The sequence below is a fragment of the Bidens hawaiensis genome, unplaced genomic scaffold (assembly GCF_021521415.1).
Source record: "Bidens hawaiensis isolate Kalapana, Puna unplaced genomic scaffold, B.hawaiensis_p1.1 tig00000055_1, whole genome shotgun sequence".
Taxonomy (NCBI): domain Eukaryota; kingdom Viridiplantae; phylum Streptophyta; class Magnoliopsida; order Asterales; family Asteraceae; genus Bidens; species Bidens hawaiensis.
The window spans coordinates 1,627,303-1,641,847 of NW_027491016.1; the positions used below are offsets into that span (position 1 = coordinate 1,627,303).

Below are 14,545 nucleotides of genomic sequence, written 5' to 3' on the forward strand. Positions count from 1 at the left end.
ACGTAATAAAAAGATTAACTGAATTAACTTATAAATACATAACAAAATCATGTCAATCGTGAGAAGCACCGAGACAACAAAAATTTCATCTGCCTTATTTTAAAGCTAACTACTGATCAAACCGATTTCAAAAACTGAATTACTTGATAGTTTCTATATTTTTTTAAACAATTATAAAAATAAGAGCAACTATAAATTTTCAACAAGAATAAATAATAAAACAAGTGCGTTTAACAATTTTGAAAGTAAAATTGTATATATGAATAACAAAGTACTTAAAAGAAAGGCACCCCCCCCCCAAAAAAAAAAAAAACATTCTCGTATGCGTTGTTGTAAAGTTCGTTAATGACTCCGTCAACTAAAATTACTTTGAGATCAAGATGCTAAAAGATGAAACTTGGAGGGGGTGTTATGGAACTTTCAATTAATGACTTCTGGAGCAATTTATTTATGAAACAAACCTATAGGGGCTAAAGTAATAGATAATTAATTCATCGCTTTAACCTAGTAGAATCAAAACCGGGTTATGGTTGGTTTCAATTCGGGTTTTGCCATGTTTCGGTTTGGTTAACTGGCTTAGAAGCGGTTGTGGTAGAAAGAATTACAAACCGGTTCCGAACCTATGGTTTCAATTAGTGCCAAACCGATTTCTACATAATCGATTTTAAACTAGTTCGGTTTCGATTCAATTTTCTGATCGGTTCAGTTAACCGGTTTATATGGCCACCTCTATGCCCCAATAGTTTTTTCTTTCCCTCTCGATATTTCTCTTAGTATGGCCGTAAACTTTTCAGACTAGCAAAACATTACCATTATGAATAAGAATTACAAACTACACCCTTCAACTTCTATTAGCTTCTACCATTTTAATTACTTTACTACTCTCAGTATCTTTTCTTTCAAATATTGCCCCAATTTCTTCCAAACTCTTGCCTTTGGTCTCAGGCAAAAATATATAAAAGAAAACCGTCGCGACCGTCATAACTACCGACAGCACGAAAAACATCCCTCCGAATGTTATTTTACTCGATATAGTCAGAAACGTCATCGACACAACCCCGCTCACCAATCGGTTCACAGACACTGCCAGACTTGACCCCTGAGCACGTAACCTCATCGGGAATATTTCCGACGTGTAGACCCACGTAATGGGCCCAAGCCCAATTGAGAAAAACGACACGTCAGCACAAACTGCAACCACACATAACGCAATGGCCCAAGTGGGCTTATGACTTGAGTGCTCCAAAAACCTCGACCCGAGGCCCAACCCAGCTAGAGAAATTGCCATACCTATTGAGCCCAATAACAATAAGGGCCTCCTACCAAATTTATCCAAGAAAAAGGCTGATACCAAAACAAAAGAAGTCTTGGCCAGGCCCATTATTATTGTAACTCCGACGAGTTGCTTCTGGTGTCGTATTCCGGCGGCCTTAAAAACCTCCGGCGTGTAGTAAACCACCGCGTCGTTGCCCGAGGCTTGCATGAAGAAGTTAATCCAATGGTGGCGATCAACACGCGACGATGGGCCCGCGAGGGCTTTAAAAACTCTTTCCAAACACCTTGGCCTCGCCAATCGCCCGCGGCACGTGGATCGCACTTGACCGCATCAACGGCAGCTTTAGTAATCGCATCCAATCTCCGGTGCGCCTCATCGTCCGAATCCGATATCTTTATTAATACATTCATAGCCTCATCCACCCCCTTCATAACAAGCCACCACGGTGACTCCGGCAATGCCCACCGCCGGAACCGCGGCAAGCCCGAGCATTTCCCGCCAGTTTATATGCTCGGGTAAACCCGAAAATGCGTAGTTAAAGATGTATCCTAATAAAATCCCAACAGTAATAAAAACCTCAGGGAGTGAAGTTAACAGGCCACGTGTCATCGCCGGAGACAACTCCGCCGTGTACACCGGAGCGATCATTAACGAGTACCCAACGCCGATTCCGGCGACCACTCTTCCCGCCATAAGATAACCGAAGCTGGTAGCAAACCCCATGAGTAATGCTCCGATGAAAAACGTTGCTGCTGCCAAGACGATGGTGTACCGGCGGCCGATCCAGTCGGAAGTCTTGCCGGAGGCGAAAGATCCGATTAAAGAACAAACATTCAGGGAACCCACAAGTATTTCGATCTGGGTTGACGAGATCTTTAAGTTATCTTTGATAAATAGCACTGCTCCACTCATTACACTGATATCTGCACTCAGACATTTCATCGAACAGTTGGTGGGCATTCTTTATAAAATGGCTTTCTTTATAAAATCAAATTTTCAACAGAATTCTTAAATTTAATAATTTGGGTGTTTTTGGTACTGGATAGCGAATCGGTATCAATTTTTGAGTTTTCAGTATCAGTTCCGGTACAGTACTAGTATTTCCTAAATTTTATACGAAATATCGAACATTTCGTTACCAGGCTACCAGCACAAGTACAACAAATATTTCTGAATTTCGGGAACAGCAATCCCAAGCTCATCCCTTTAGTTGTTTTTTTCTTTTTTTTTCGGGGAATGGGAAACTTCATTTAAACAACTAGCGAGACGCTAGAGACCAACAAAAACAACGAAAGTTGCATAGAGAAATTACATTAATTTTTCGATACAACGCTTTTAAACATAGAACGATTTTTTATCCAGAGATCGGATTTAGTTACCGTAACCCAAGATGACGGAGTTGGTGGAGGCCAAAAGAGCACAAGCAAGAGCGTACTTGTTGATGTGTGCATTAGCTGAGGTTCCCATGGTATTCAATTGTAAGTATGATGTGTTTTTTTTTGTAATGGGCTACAAGAATGTAATTTACACGTTATCCTGCTGCACATAAATAGGGATTTTATGGTTTCAGTATGTGTGTTGTGTTGTGTTGTGTGACTGTGGTGAGGAGTCATGATTCATGAAGATATCCAGATGTACAAGTTAAACCCATATAATAGTATTTGATATTATTCCTTATTTATCATACAAGATGATGTTAATGCACATATATTGTGATATACATGTTCATGAACAAGATTTGTGAATTCACACTAGTTATTGATTATTGATATAAAGACTATCAAATATTCTTAATCCATATAATTTAGGTAATTAGTTATTTAATTAAACGATGGATTGAAATGTTTTGATTACACTGACATAAATATGTTATCATCAAAAATAAAATAGTTTGAACGGAAAATTTAGGCCATGAATGAATCTTCAAATGACACGTGTTATTTTCTTTTATTTGAATAGGTAGATGGACATAGAGTATACTTAATGTAGTGATATAAATGCTGTGGACTAGTGATTAAAAGATCACTTTGCTTATTTAAAAAGTTGTAATTACTTATTGTAAATGTATTAAGTATTGTCCTGTATGAATAAAAACTATAAAACTCATAAAATCAAAAAAAAAAACTTTTAACATGTCATTCCCAAATATTTTAGGAAAATACTAGTGAGTGGCCCACGCTTCGCGACAAGGTTATAAAAGATAAATTTAACCTGACTTGCTCTAAACACGAATTATATTTAGGTATTATTATTGTTTAAATCATTATTATCATTATTAAATGTGCATTATAAATATATTTAATGTAGTGAGTTAAATATGCATTAATAAATAATAAATAGTACATATTAATTATTAGTGTTTACCGAAGACATCTGAAAAAATTTTTATAAATTAAAGTGAATGTATTAAGTGTTGAAATATATGCATCAAATGCTATAAACTCAAGTTCTTAAACTACTCTTTTTAAATGTTTTATTTATATTATAGTATTGATATAGATATTTAGATATATCTTTAAAAGGGTTAGGTTCAAATAAGAAGTTTGGTTTTTCTATGAAGACTAAGAAGAATAATATTTGAGTTTACTACTTAATATTAAAAAGCCACTTACTTTAATTTCAAAAATCTACTTACATTAATCTTAAAAACCCACTTACATCTTTACTAATCTCCTACAACCACCACAACTCCACCGCCTACCGCCATCACAACCGTCACACCCACCGCCACCACCTCGCCGGAAAATTCTCCAGAAATTTCATCGGAAATTTCACCGGAAAATTCGTCGAAAATTTCACTGAAAAGTCGCCGGAACACAGACACCGAAAAAGGTCATCAGAAAATGGCTACATGAAAAAACATAATGGAAAACACTATGAAAAAGATTATGAAAAAAAAACACAATGTAAAAAACATAATGGTAAAAACACTGAAAAAAACACAATTGTATAACATGATGGAAAAAAACACTATGAAAAAAAAAACACACAATGAAAAACACACTTAAATAACACAATTTTGGTAAAACAGAATTTGTAAAAAAACCAACTAAACTTTTTTAATTTTTATATAACAATATGATACTCATATAAAAGATAAAAAAACACTCGTTATTATGGTGAATTTGTTTTTTTAAATGTCGTAAAAAAGTTATGGTCATTTTAAAATGATGGGAGAATTTGACATGCGCCTTGCATGCGAGGAGAGGAAGTCAACAAATGTGTTATCTCTATCATGCCATTCTCCTTGTTTCACACTTTATTTTCTATCTAAGCTAATCTCAACCATCAATGTAAAAAATCAACGGTATAAATTACTTCTTATCCTTTCTACAAAAATCATATCTTCTGTTATAACCTAACCCATATTCACTAATCAATTAAACAAAAAAAAATGCCACCTATGATGCTATATTTATTTATTTTTTAATTAGCCCAATGATACATCGATGCTGTGATAAGATGAAGTCTCTTTCAAAAATAAACAGATGTTAACGGATGAAATGACATATAATTAAGAATAGATAAGGAGGAGTACGTAAGTTTTCCTTTCAAAACTAAAAAGATAATACATGGACAAAATTACGTACGGATGCATTTGTATGTCAAAACTGACTTAGTCATTTAAGTATTTAACTTAAAAGTTAGATAAATAGAATTACTATATCTATAACCTAATGCAAAGTTGATCCTTAAATTTATTTAATTCTTTTCCACTTTACTTAAATCGATTCTTATGACCAGAATACTACATTAATTTTAATGTAGCTTTTCACTAGTGATAACTGTTTTTAGAAATATTTTTGTTCGTTTATTTTTATTTAAAACAATGCATGAGAACAAAAATATCTATATCTATATTACGCTATACCTGCTATATTATATTAAATTTGAGAAGGGCATGTTAAAAGCTTTTTGATTTTATAAGTATTTATTCATATGGCATAACACTTGATGCATTCATTTGAAGTAATAACGACTTTTCTATAGCGTAAAATTGTCTTTCTCAACTACTACTAATCAATATACGTTATTTAATTATTCATATCTAATTCACTAGATTAAAAAAAAAGTAATACACGTTTAATTCATTACAGTTTTTAATGTATCCAGTTATTATTATTTAAATAATAATAATATCCAAATACAATCAGTGTTTAAGACAAGACAGATTATATTTTACTCTTAAAAATTCGTCATGAAATGCGGGCCACCCACTAAAACTATATAAAGCATTTTAAAGGGGCATGCTATGTACTTTTAGATTTTAAGAGTTACAAATTTTGATGCATATGATAAAAAGTTGGTGCATTTACTTTTAAGTAAAATAAAACCTTTTCAAATGATAAATTGTCCTTTATAATTGCTAATAATTAGTATACAATATTTATCAATGCATATTTAGTTCATTGCATTAATACAAATAGTAATGCACATTTAATAATAATAACTATTTGAATAATAATACTAATACCCAAATATAATTAGTGTTTAAGGCAAGTTGGGTTATAGGTCAAGTTAGATTTAACTCTTATGAACCCGTCATGAAGCGCAAGCAATATACTAGTTTATTAAAATAAGTTATTTGAAAAATACTTCTTAAATCGAATGTTTTTCTTTCTTCCTTTTTGTTAACTTTTTACTAGATTACAATTGTTGTCGTGTTGGGTCATTAAAATAACGAATTTTAGTTACTATCTTTTATATGAAAAGTCGTCTCAACTTCACTCATTTACACTAACTTTCATTCAAATTTCAAAATGTCAATTAAATTTGTTTATATACCAAACACATGTACGAGGGCATAAATTTAATTGTGATTTTGGATAGAAACTAGTGTAAAAGACTAAAATCGAGATGACTTTTCATATAAAGGATAATAATAACTAGAAGTCATTTTTCTAAAGGACCAATCTATAATTTGCGATATCATAAAGGACAAAAAGCTAATTAATCAACATTTTCCTTCATTCATGTAAGACTATGTGCAATGGTTAAATAATAAATGAAAATGTGACTGTCACTTAACTGGCCGTAGCATCTAGATATGGAGGTTTTTACTAAAATTTTCAAAAAAATCACCTTCGGCTTAAATTTGTTTATGATTCTCAATAACGACACTGGTGTACACAGACTTTAACTGTCTCTATGATCTTCTCACTCCTCCATGTGACCATGCTGGTTTCTCACTTTCGCATCTCACCCATGTGATTTCTCAAAAAAACATGTGTTGTTGATGTTATTACTTAAAAAAACACAAACTCTAAGGAGGAATCCGAGTTTTCGATTTGAAATCCAATTAACAAAAGAAAAAAAAAAAGATAAGAAGTAAATTCATATCCATATCTTATTAAATTTGACTCTAATTTCAAATCTGTATCAACTAAAAATACATGTCACATCTAATTCCAACTAAAAATGCAAGAATACAAAATGTCAATATGAACACACATTTAAATACACAATCATAATATGCACACATGACACACCCTTTCCTCTCGTTTTTCATAATTAATCACAACATCAAAAACGATAATCCCTCGTATTATTAAATTAATAAATAATATTTTTAATACCACCTTGCCATTCTCATCTGCTACATGTTTGTCTTCTTCATTTGCCCTTAGCATCATCCTGTCCTTACTTATCACATTATTACTTTTCTCTTCAATAACAAAGATTTGATCTCTAGTTCTCTACCAATCTTCATTCTTCAGCTTATTAAAGGTAACTTCATCCGTTTTTTTTTAGTTCTCCACTTAAATCTCTTACTTTCAAGATTAATTTGTAAATCCAACGTTGACTTATTTAATGAATCTGGTTTTCACTTTTCACAGACAATATGATGTGCTTTCAGTTTCCTTACTGTGGAGACAAGGAAGAACCACCAGAAGTAAGCACAGTTCAGTCCTTAAAATCTGGATCTAATGATTATAATACATCTGGTTCAGAAAAGTTAAGGAAGTCCAAGTATTATCCTAGTTTCTCTAGAATGCCAAGTAATCTTAAGGAGTTCAAATTCACCGAGCTCAAATCGGCTACCAAGAACTTTAATCTTTCCGTAAAGCTTGGAGAAGGCGGTTTCGGGTCTGTCTACATTGGCACCATTAAAGATCCTATCAAGACTCAAGACATCAAAGTGGCTGTCAAGCAGCTTGGCAAAAGAGGATTCCAGGCAATTTTTTATTAAGAAGTCTTGGTTTTTGATTCGTTTTACGGGTATGATTTGAATTGGTTGTGTGATGGAACAGGGACATAAGGAGTGGGTGGCTGAGGTGAATGTTCTTGGGATCGTTCAGCATCCGAATCTTGTTAAGTTAGTTGGATATTGCGCGGAAGATCATGAAAAGGAAATCCAACGGCTTTTGGTTTACGAGTACATGCCTAATAAATGTGTGGAGTATCATTTGTCCGCTAGATCCCGGACCCCACTTTCGTGGTCTATGAGGTTGAAAGTAGCTCAAGATGCAGCTCGTGGATTGGCGTACCTACATGAAGGAATGGACTTCCAGGTATTGTTTTTCTACCGCAGTAGCAACAATAACTATATCCAGTACAATCTCATCCACAGCTTTTGTCATTTTTACAACTTTTTTACCATAGATTATCTTTAGAGATTTCAAATCTTCGAATATCCTGCTAGACGATCAATGGAACGCTAAGCTTTCAGATTTTGGATTGGCGCGATTAGGTCCTAAAGAAGGATATTCCCATGTCACAACCGCGGTAAACAAATATAATATAAATTTATGAACCGAATATTATTACATCTTGAAGTTTGTAAATTTCCAAGGAATAATATGATCAGGTAGTAGGAACAATGGGATATTCGGCTCCAGAATACATACAGACGGGCCGTCTAACATCCAAGAATGACGTATGGAGTTACGGGGTGTTTCTTTATGAGCTCATAACGGGTAGGCGTCCAATGGATAGAAATCGACCCACAGGTGAGCAGAAGCTTCTAGAATGGGTGAGGCCGAAGCTAGACGACAAGAATTTCCCTTCTATAGTTGATAATAGGTTGGAGGGTAAGTACTCACTGAAGGCTGCAATAAAGTTGTCAATGATTGCAAACAAGTGCTTGTCTAGAGACCCTAAATCAAGACCGAAGATGAGTGAGGTTTTGGAAATGGTTAACAAGCTTGTTGCGACTCAATCAGAAACACCAACGGTTCCTTTATCGCCTCTTGGTGTTCCGGTCCCATTCGATGCTTTTAACGAGGCTAAAAAGACTTATGAAAGTGAAGGTGAAACAATTTCCATTAATGTCAAACTTGGAGATTCTGCTTGGTTTTCTGGATTATGGTCTTGGAAACCCTCTTGTGGATTGAAATGTCAAGGCATATAGAACTTGTCGCCTATCGTCTTTTTATCCTTTTAGTGCAACAACAGGAGTAGCTCTTGCTGCAGAAATGATAGTGTTGACATGATGAGAGTAAAGGGTGCTTTTGATATTTCCTTGAATGCAATGCTTGATTGTACATTAAATGCAATTTATGGTAAAACTCTTTGATATTTCACAAAAATTCACATGAGACAATAAACAAGTCGTTTTGGTATTAAAGTCATGCGTGCGATGATTAATCAACCGCAAGGTTTAAACTAGTCTTGTTATATATTAGTTGGTTTGTTTAGGTTACAGAAAGTCACATGAGGACATAACAAATCATTTTGGTGTTAAAGAAGTGTATGATGATTAGTATACTAGCGAGCCTTAATGGGCTTTGCCATGATTTAGTAAGGAGTCGCGTTAGGCTGTAACATATTAAATTGGTGTTGAAAAAGCGTGTATGATTGTCAGTATGTTAATTAGGTAACAATTTAGGTAACACAAAGTTTGTATTAGATCATTACAATGTTACAACATGTGTGTGACGCACTGACACTTATTATGCTTATAAGGGTTCTTGTCATATATTAGTAAGCTGCTTTAGTTTACACAAAGTCACATTAGGTCATAACAAGTCATTTCATTGGTAAATTACATTTTCTGATTTTACAGATAAATACAAGATGTTATTGAACTTTTGTACCAAATTACATTTCCAGATAGATACAAATACAATTTTTTATCCTAAACTACATGTCAAGAACTAATAGATGTACCTTAGCACGTACACCGACGGTTTACATATCAACTGCAGGGTCTAAACAAGATCCCATTAACCACGACAGTGGTAATCCCCTAGACGTGATTTCCTGGCTCTCCTTCACTCGACGAACTTGTGATCAAAGTATCGTTTATAGCTAAATGAACTACACAAACCTATTTCAGGCACATATAATTATGAGTCAAGTCATTCCGTCATTAACCAGTTACCTCATCCGGATGATGTCGATAAATGGGACACATATATAGACTAGGTTTCGGCATGCTCCGCATATTTCGTTTTCAGATGAATACTAGAAATGGTAAATAAAAGTTAAAAAAACCAAGAATATTAAGAGGTATAGTGAAATATTCATCTAAACAAGGTATACCACACCCATCGCAAACGATTCTCAATGTAAAATATTTTTCAACTTTTATTTCTTGTGAAATCCGTTAATGATTTTTCGAAAATTAACTTGGGGCTGTTGTTGTCCGCGGCACTCATCACTCAATTTCCTACTATTGACGAATATAAGCCCATAAACATAGTCACACATGATGGGACCTTGACTTGGCACTTGGTAATTCATCAAGTCTCAAGTTATATATAATGAAAGTATATCATCCAAACATGACTTAAGTTGCTCAAGGTTTCTTACATACAGTCTCTGGTTTCGCAAAACTTGGTGCAATATTGTGGATTAATGTGCATCTTAAAATACTTAACGCACTTAGTATGGTTGGGATTTTTAGGTACAAGAAGTTAAGAACTATCTTGGTAAGCTCCACATTTTTGAATGTACTTCACATCTATGTTTCAAAGTTGTCATATTTTTTATTGGTTCAATCAGAAAAGGTCCAATTCGCTTTGGCTGGTTCAAAAGGTCATACTTGGACGTTAAGTTTGGTTTGGTTATAGTTGGGTGGCCCTTAGGAAAAGGTTCGCAATGGTTCAGTCTAAGCGACTCACTGGCTCAATCCATCGCCTACCGAATCAGAGGTTTAAAAATTCATTCAGATGCATTTTCTAATTGAGCCAAACACTCTGAAGTCTGAATGGTTCTTAAATCTAGCCGAATCAGATGTGCATCTGAATAGTCCCGTTAAGTGCCAAACAAACAGCTCCTAAGATTGTTGTTTTACGTATACATTTACTTTGTTATACTAAAACGCAAAAACCAACAAATAAAATATATAATATTAGTGTATACTCCTTGGCATATCAAATACAAAATCCAATCGTATCATAACAAATTAACAATGAAATGAACATGGACATGGACTCATCAACAAACAATATTAAAAACCTTGAGTTGAGTTGTACTAAGAAAGAACATGGTGATAAATGAAGGCAACATATTCGGATTCCATCCAACCTAGATATTAATATTATTACTACTTACAACTCATCACCTTTCAAACTTTACTTAAAGACACACACATAAAATAATAACAATAATTATTATTTTGCAGTAAATATTCAAACCAACCTGGTCCACAAATGACGAAACATGATAACTTAATGCGAAATATAAGTTTATACAATGACTGTTGATCCTCCGCTGTGCTGTCAATATAGACTTTTAGTCGTATGTTCAACAGCTCTCTTTGTAACACATATCCTTCATCACACTAGATCTACTAATTTTGTTCACAAGGCACAACAATGGCTCCTGAGAAGGTGCGTATCTATTGCTTTGACTGTAATATACAAGACGGTTATGTACTTATGTAACCGTGCGTTTGTAATATACATTATTATCACAGTTCTAAACATATTATTAGTTATGAAACGTGTTATATGTATGTCGATGAAAGGTAACGAAAATGGTGTTGGATGTTGACCTCAAGTGTTCTGACTGCTACAAGAAGGTGAAGAAAGTCATGTCCAAAATCCCTGGTTAGTTTAATATGCAAACTAAGGTTAGTCTCTTTGATTCCGAATTAGAATTGAAAATTTACAATTGGGTTAATATGACAGAAATAAGGGACCAGGAGTACGACGTCGAGAAAAACAAGGTGAAGATCACCGTGGTATGCTGCAGCCCCGAGAGGATCCGGGATAAGCTATGTTACAAGGGCGGAAGCTCCATCCAAAAGGTAGATATTGTTCCGGATAAGCCCAAAGAGCCAGAGCCTAAGCCCAAACCCAAGCCCAAGGAACCTGAGAAGCCCAAAGTCGAAGAAAAACCCGACCCAAGCCCTAAACCAGAGGTGGTTAAAATGATGTTTGAGCCTCCGGTTCAAGGGTACCCGCAAATGTACCCACCAAGTTACCCTGTGGTTGGATACGGATATGAAGGTTCCTGGGGCGCTGGTGGGTCCCAGGAAATGCATGTAACACCACAACAATCATCGGAACATTATGCGTATAGAACTGATTATTTCAGCGAAGAGAATCCACAAGCATGCTCCGTCATGTAAGAAGGTGTTGCCCGGTGGGGCGATCATCTTCGTCTATCTATTTAAACGATTCTTGATTATCGACAAATTCTTTTACCTTTTTATGTGTGTAGACCAGAAGATGCATTATTATTGTTACCGCTAATGTTAACGTTATTACTATTATCGTCGTTTCTTTAGTGTCTGTAAGACTGTAACCAAACATATACAAAATAAATTTGTTTTTTGGAAACTCTTAAGTACTATGAAGACTCCCAACAAGGGATGAGTACAAAGTGTCGTCAGGCGAAACACCCGCCTTTTGCATCTCGTCGTACAACTCAAAAGCTTCTTCCGATCTCCCTTCTTTCGACAAACCCGCGATCATAGCTGTATAACTTATCACATTCCTAACAAAACCTCTTTGAGGCATTTCATCAAACAGCTTCTTTGCATCACCTACTCTACCAGCCAAACACTCTCCATGTACTAAAGAAGTATATGTATAGACATCAGGCTTCACACCTTTCACTTCCATTTCACTTATTATCCTATAAGCTTCTTTCATCAACCCTTTCTTGCAATACCCGTCAATAAACGCATTGTAAGTCACAACGTTCGGCTTCTCCCCGTTACTCTCCATCTCTCTAAACGTCCGTCTCGCTTCAACAAACTCCCCTTGTTTACAAAACACATCAATCAAAGTTGTATAAGTCATCGTGTTTAACGCCACGCCTCTATCCACCATAGTAAACAACAACGTCTTTGCTTCCTCAAGCCGGTTTGCTTTACACAAACCAGCCGCGATAATATTATACGAAATAACACTAGGCTTAAACCCTTTCTCCTCCATCAAACTCTGCAGCTTGATCGCATCGTCAACGTTTCCTTTCTTACAATACCCGTCCATTAACGTGTTGATTATAACATCGTTCACTTCAAGACCTTTACTTTTCATCTCACTCAATAAAACCTCAGCCGCCTTCATCTCCCCTATTTTGCATATACCTTTAAGCAACACCCCGTAAGTATGCACGCTCGGTACAAACCCTCGCTCGGTCAGTTCATCGAGCAACTCAAACGCCCGTTTCATTTTCCCAAGCTTACAGTTACAGCTAATCAACGAAGTGTACGCGTACACATCCGCAACAACACCCTTCTCAAGCATTTCATCAAACACCTTCTGTGCATCCTCAATCTTGCCCAAAACCGAATAAAACTCCATCAACAAAGTATACGTTGCCACATTATACGAAACTCTTTCCGTCTTCATCAAATCCAGAACCACCTCCACTTCCCTAAACTCCGATTTCTTTAAATGCGCATCGATCAAAGCATTATACGTATTCGCATTCGGTTTCACCCCTTTCACAATCATCTCATTAACCAACTCTCTAGCCTTAACACTCTCCCCGACCTTGCACATTGCAGCGACCGCCATCGTCATCGAATAAACCGTAATCCCAACTCCTGAATCAATCATTTCACGAAAAAACCCCGACAACAACTCAAACTTCCCGAATCGTTTCGCTGCAAGCAAAAACACCATACAAGACCTATCATCAATCTTACCATTACCAAACCCATTACTTTTCATGTACTCAAAGACCTCTAAGCTCTCGTTAAACCTCCCAGTATCAGCGTAAACCCGAAACAGAGTATCGAACAGCTTCCCTACAACAACCTTACTAAACCTGTTGTTGTTAACAAAAGATGTAATCTTTTGAACAGGGTGTTGGATATTATTGTTGGAAGCTAATTGATTTAATATGTGTTTAGCTGAAGCGAAGTCTTTCGCTTTGTACAGACGGCAAGAAAGTGAGATGTATGGTTCGATGAGGTTGGATTTGTGGGGTTGGATTGAATTGAAGAAATTGAAGCAGGATTGAGGTGGGATTTGAGGGTTTGAGAGGACTAGGGTTATGATTTGGGGGTTTAATGAGGTTAATGGGAACTGGGTCTGGGTTTGATTGAAAGATTGAGAAGAGATTAGGGTTTTGGAAATGAGATTGGCGATTTGGTGATTTGAATTTGGGGGAATTGGGGTTTTCTTGAATGCTGTTGTTAATGGGGTTTTGATCGACATGTTTTTAGGGTTCGCAAGAAGATGATGATGAGAGGTTGACAGGCAGGCTTTATGCGGTTTGGTTTGGTTCGGTTCAATTTCGCAGCAGTTTCTCTGGATCCGGGAACCGACTCTAGTGTAAGCTAACCGAGTCTTATCTAGTTTATGCTTGAACAAACATGTCTTAACCGGTGTATCGACCTGGACCCGGTTAATGGTGTTCTTAGGATATGGGAACCGACCCTACTATAATGTAATTAGGTTGTATCGGTCCTGCTATGGAATAAAATGTTAGTTAATAATAGTTTGAAACAATAAAGACTTACGGGTTATTAAATCATAGTTCAAAGGTATTAGTGTAATAGTTGTTTGTGTTTGTAGTACTTAAGTAGATGTGTTTTGATTTGAGAGGTTATAAAAAAACAGAAAATTGCTTCACTCTCGTTCCCTCTTTCTTCCTGGTTTTCCGTCTCAATTTACAGTTCGTATCAGGTCCGGATGTACCGGGTCTTGTGGGTCTCGCATGTCTTGTTTGGTTTATGCTTACCCCTACTAGAAGCGGGTCTAGATTGGTGCGGTGGGCTTGCCAGCACTTCATTAGAATATTTTTCTTTTAATATATATGTGATTTCATCTCAAACAAACTCTAAGAAATTTTGATATGACTCGGAGAAACAAATTAACAAATAAAAGTGAAAGTGATTATTATGTACTGGTTTACTTAGCA

The 14,545-nt window shown here is 35.7% G+C and overlaps 3 protein-coding genes and 1 pseudogene across 3 annotated transcripts; 2 read left to right on the forward strand and 2 right to left on the reverse strand.

Annotated features, from left to right (window-relative positions):
- Positions 1-752: 752 nt before the first annotated feature.
- On the reverse strand, positions 753-2,192 carry LOC143632900 (polyol transporter 5 pseudogene; annotated as a pseudogene).
- A 4,925-nt stretch (positions 2,193-7,117) lies between these two features.
- On the forward strand, positions 7,118-8,861 carry LOC143632997 (serine/threonine-protein kinase PCRK1-like). The gene is made up of 4 exons (XM_077101405.1): positions 7,118-7,451; positions 7,528-7,788; positions 7,880-8,002; positions 8,085-8,861. The coding sequence occupies exons 1-4, from the start codon at positions 7,119-7,121 to the stop codon at positions 8,625-8,627; spliced, it is 1,260 nt and encodes a 419-aa protein (XP_076957520.1). The 5' UTR covers position 7,118; the 3' UTR covers positions 8,628-8,861.
- Positions 8,862-10,646: 1,785 nt separating this feature from the next.
- LOC143633082 (uncharacterized) lies at positions 10,647-11,904 on the forward strand. Its single transcript, XM_077101460.1, has 3 exons — positions 10,647-11,052; positions 11,190-11,271; positions 11,353-11,904. Exons 1-3 carry the CDS (start codon positions 11,038-11,040, stop codon positions 11,793-11,795), a joined length of 540 nt encoding a protein of 179 aa, XP_076957575.1. The 5' UTR covers positions 10,647-11,037; the 3' UTR covers positions 11,796-11,904.
- A 105-nt stretch (positions 11,905-12,009) lies between these two features.
- Positions 12,010-13,852, reverse strand: LOC143622414 (uncharacterized). Its single transcript, XM_077093594.1, has one exon. The coding sequence runs from the start codon at positions 13,837-13,839 to the stop codon at positions 12,010-12,012; it is 1,830 nt and encodes a 609-aa protein (XP_076949709.1). The 5' UTR covers positions 13,840-13,852.
- Positions 13,853-14,545: the final 693 nt, after the last annotated feature.